We start from the raw sequence: 2,035 nt of genomic DNA, 5'->3' as shown, positions 1-2,035 counted from the left end.
ATAATTTTATTTAATTTTTATTATATTATATTATTTCATTTTATTTTATATTTGTTTATGATATTATTAATCTTTGGACATTTTTAAATTGAGGCTACATGGCCATCTGTCCCAGGGAGGGCTTGAATGGTGTCTTCCTGCATGGCAGAAGGGGAAATGGACTGGATGGCCCATTAGGGTTCCTTCCAACTCTAGGATTCTATGTATTCCTGCATGGCAGAAGAGGAGATCTATCTAGCCTCAGATTAATAATGAATCACTCCTTAGGGTTCCTTCCAACTCTAGGATTCTATGTATTCTTGCATGGCAGAAGGGGCTTGGACTGGATGGCCCCTTAGGGTTCCTTCCAACTCTAGGATTCTATGTATTCCTGCATGGCAGAAGGGGCTTGGACTGGATGGCCCCTTAGGGTTCCTTCCAACTCTAGGATTCTATGTATTCTTGCATGGCAGAAGGGGCTTGGACTGGATGGCCCCTTAGGGTTCCTTCCAACTCTAGGATTCTATGTATTCTTGCATGGCAGAAGGGGCTTGGACTGGATGGCCCCTTAGGGTTCCTTCCAACTCTAGGATTCTATGTATTCCTGCATGGCAGAATGGGAGATGGACTGGATGCCCCCTTAGGGTCCTTTCCAACTCTAGGATTCTATGAATTCCTGCATGGCAGAAGGGGGGTTAGACTGGATGTCCCTTGGGGTCTCGCAAACTCTGTAATTTTCTGTGTGGTCCTTCAGACAGTGCAGCCCCAAAGATTAGGCAGATCCACCACATTTCTACTCTCACAGCCTTTCAGAAAGCTCTTAAGACAGCTCTCTTCCGGCAGGCTGTCCCAACCTAGTTCCTCTCCACGAGCATAAATAGGAACATGAATATGACTTGATTGTGAGCCAAGTCTCTCTGTCCGCCCAATTTTCCCCAATCTTTTACCCTATTGTATTTATTATTTTAAATTGTGATTGTTTAATTATTGAAGTTTTAGAATTGTGACGGTGGGTTATGAAAGGAATTAGTTTTGAATTTTTACTGTATTTTTGATGTATTTTCTGCTGTAACCTGCCTGGATTCTCTGTGGAACAAACTCCCTCGGAGTGTAGTGGAGTCTCCTTCCTTAGAGGTCTTTAAACAGAGGCTGGATGGCCATCTGTCAATGGGGATGCTTTGACTGAGAATTCCTGCATGGCAGAAGGGGGTTGGACTGGATGGCCCTTGCGGTCTCTTCCAGCTCTATGATTCTATGATTGGGCAGGCTATAAATAAGCCTACTGGGAGCCAAGGGGTCCCCCAAGCCCACCCACTCACCCACAGACTCAAGAAGCTAAGGCTGCTCCTTCAGCTACCTGTGATGTTGTTCTGTCCCAATTCACCAAAGGATAGTACAACAGAGGTCGTCTTGGCCTTGCCAGGGCCCACACACTTCTTCCGGGTCAAGTGGTGCTTCCCGGGATGTCCAACAAACCAGATCCCTTTGGGGATGGAGATCTTCACATGGACCTGTCAGGGATGGGAGTATGTCAGTGTGGGCAAGAATGTTGGGCACTGCCATCCCTACGCACCAAAGAGAGAGATCGAGGGAAGGAGAGGGAGATGGTGAAAGGATCTCACCTCCATGCAGACCGGGAGGTAGTTGTGGGCTGTCAGGGAGATCTTGCTCTGCTCACCCCGGATCACGCGGTATGGGAGGGTGAACTCGATGAAGAAGGCCTTGAAGCTCCTTAGTCTGGCCTGTTGCCCCAGGCCCAAGCCAGTCTCCTCTGAGAGCCCCACAGCCTCCGCAAGCCACGTGGTGATGGAGTCTGGTACCTGCACCTGGAGCTGAGCTTCTCCAGAGACCTCACTTTAAAAGAAGGAGGAAAGAAATATGAAGAGGAGGAAGACAGTGGGGCAAGGGAGCAATGCTGGACTCTGGACCAAGGCAGTCTAGTCAATGCCAAGGCGAGCCATTAGATCCAGGATGGACCACACCTGGTGGTCCTTTGACCCTCTGAGGCTGCAGTGGCAGACCCCTTCCCCTTCCTCCAGACCCCGTTTTTCTGGAG

At 48.7% G+C, this 2,035-nt stretch overlaps 1 protein-coding gene across 1 annotated transcript; it reads right to left on the bottom strand.

Moving 5' to 3' along the window:
- Positions 1–1,336: 1,336 nt before the first annotated feature.
- LOC121918527 (C3 and PZP-like alpha-2-macroglobulin domain-containing protein 8) lies at positions 1,337–1,833 on the bottom strand (the record flags this gene model as incomplete). Its single annotated transcript, XM_042444561.1, has 2 exons — positions 1,337–1,490; positions 1,602–1,833. Coding segments are annotated over 2 exons (386 nt in total), but the record flags the coding sequence as incomplete, so codon positions are not given.
- Between the last annotated feature and the right edge of the window lie 202 nt (positions 1,834–2,035).

This window comes from Sceloporus undulatus, unplaced genomic scaffold, assembly GCF_019175285.1.
Source record: "Sceloporus undulatus isolate JIND9_A2432 ecotype Alabama unplaced genomic scaffold, SceUnd_v1.1 scaffold_15201, whole genome shotgun sequence".
NCBI classification, from domain to species: Eukaryota; Metazoa; Chordata; class Lepidosauria; order Squamata; family Phrynosomatidae; genus Sceloporus; species Sceloporus undulatus.
Note: the sequence above shows the minus strand (reverse complement) of the source record. Positions and strands in the feature narration are given on the sequence as shown.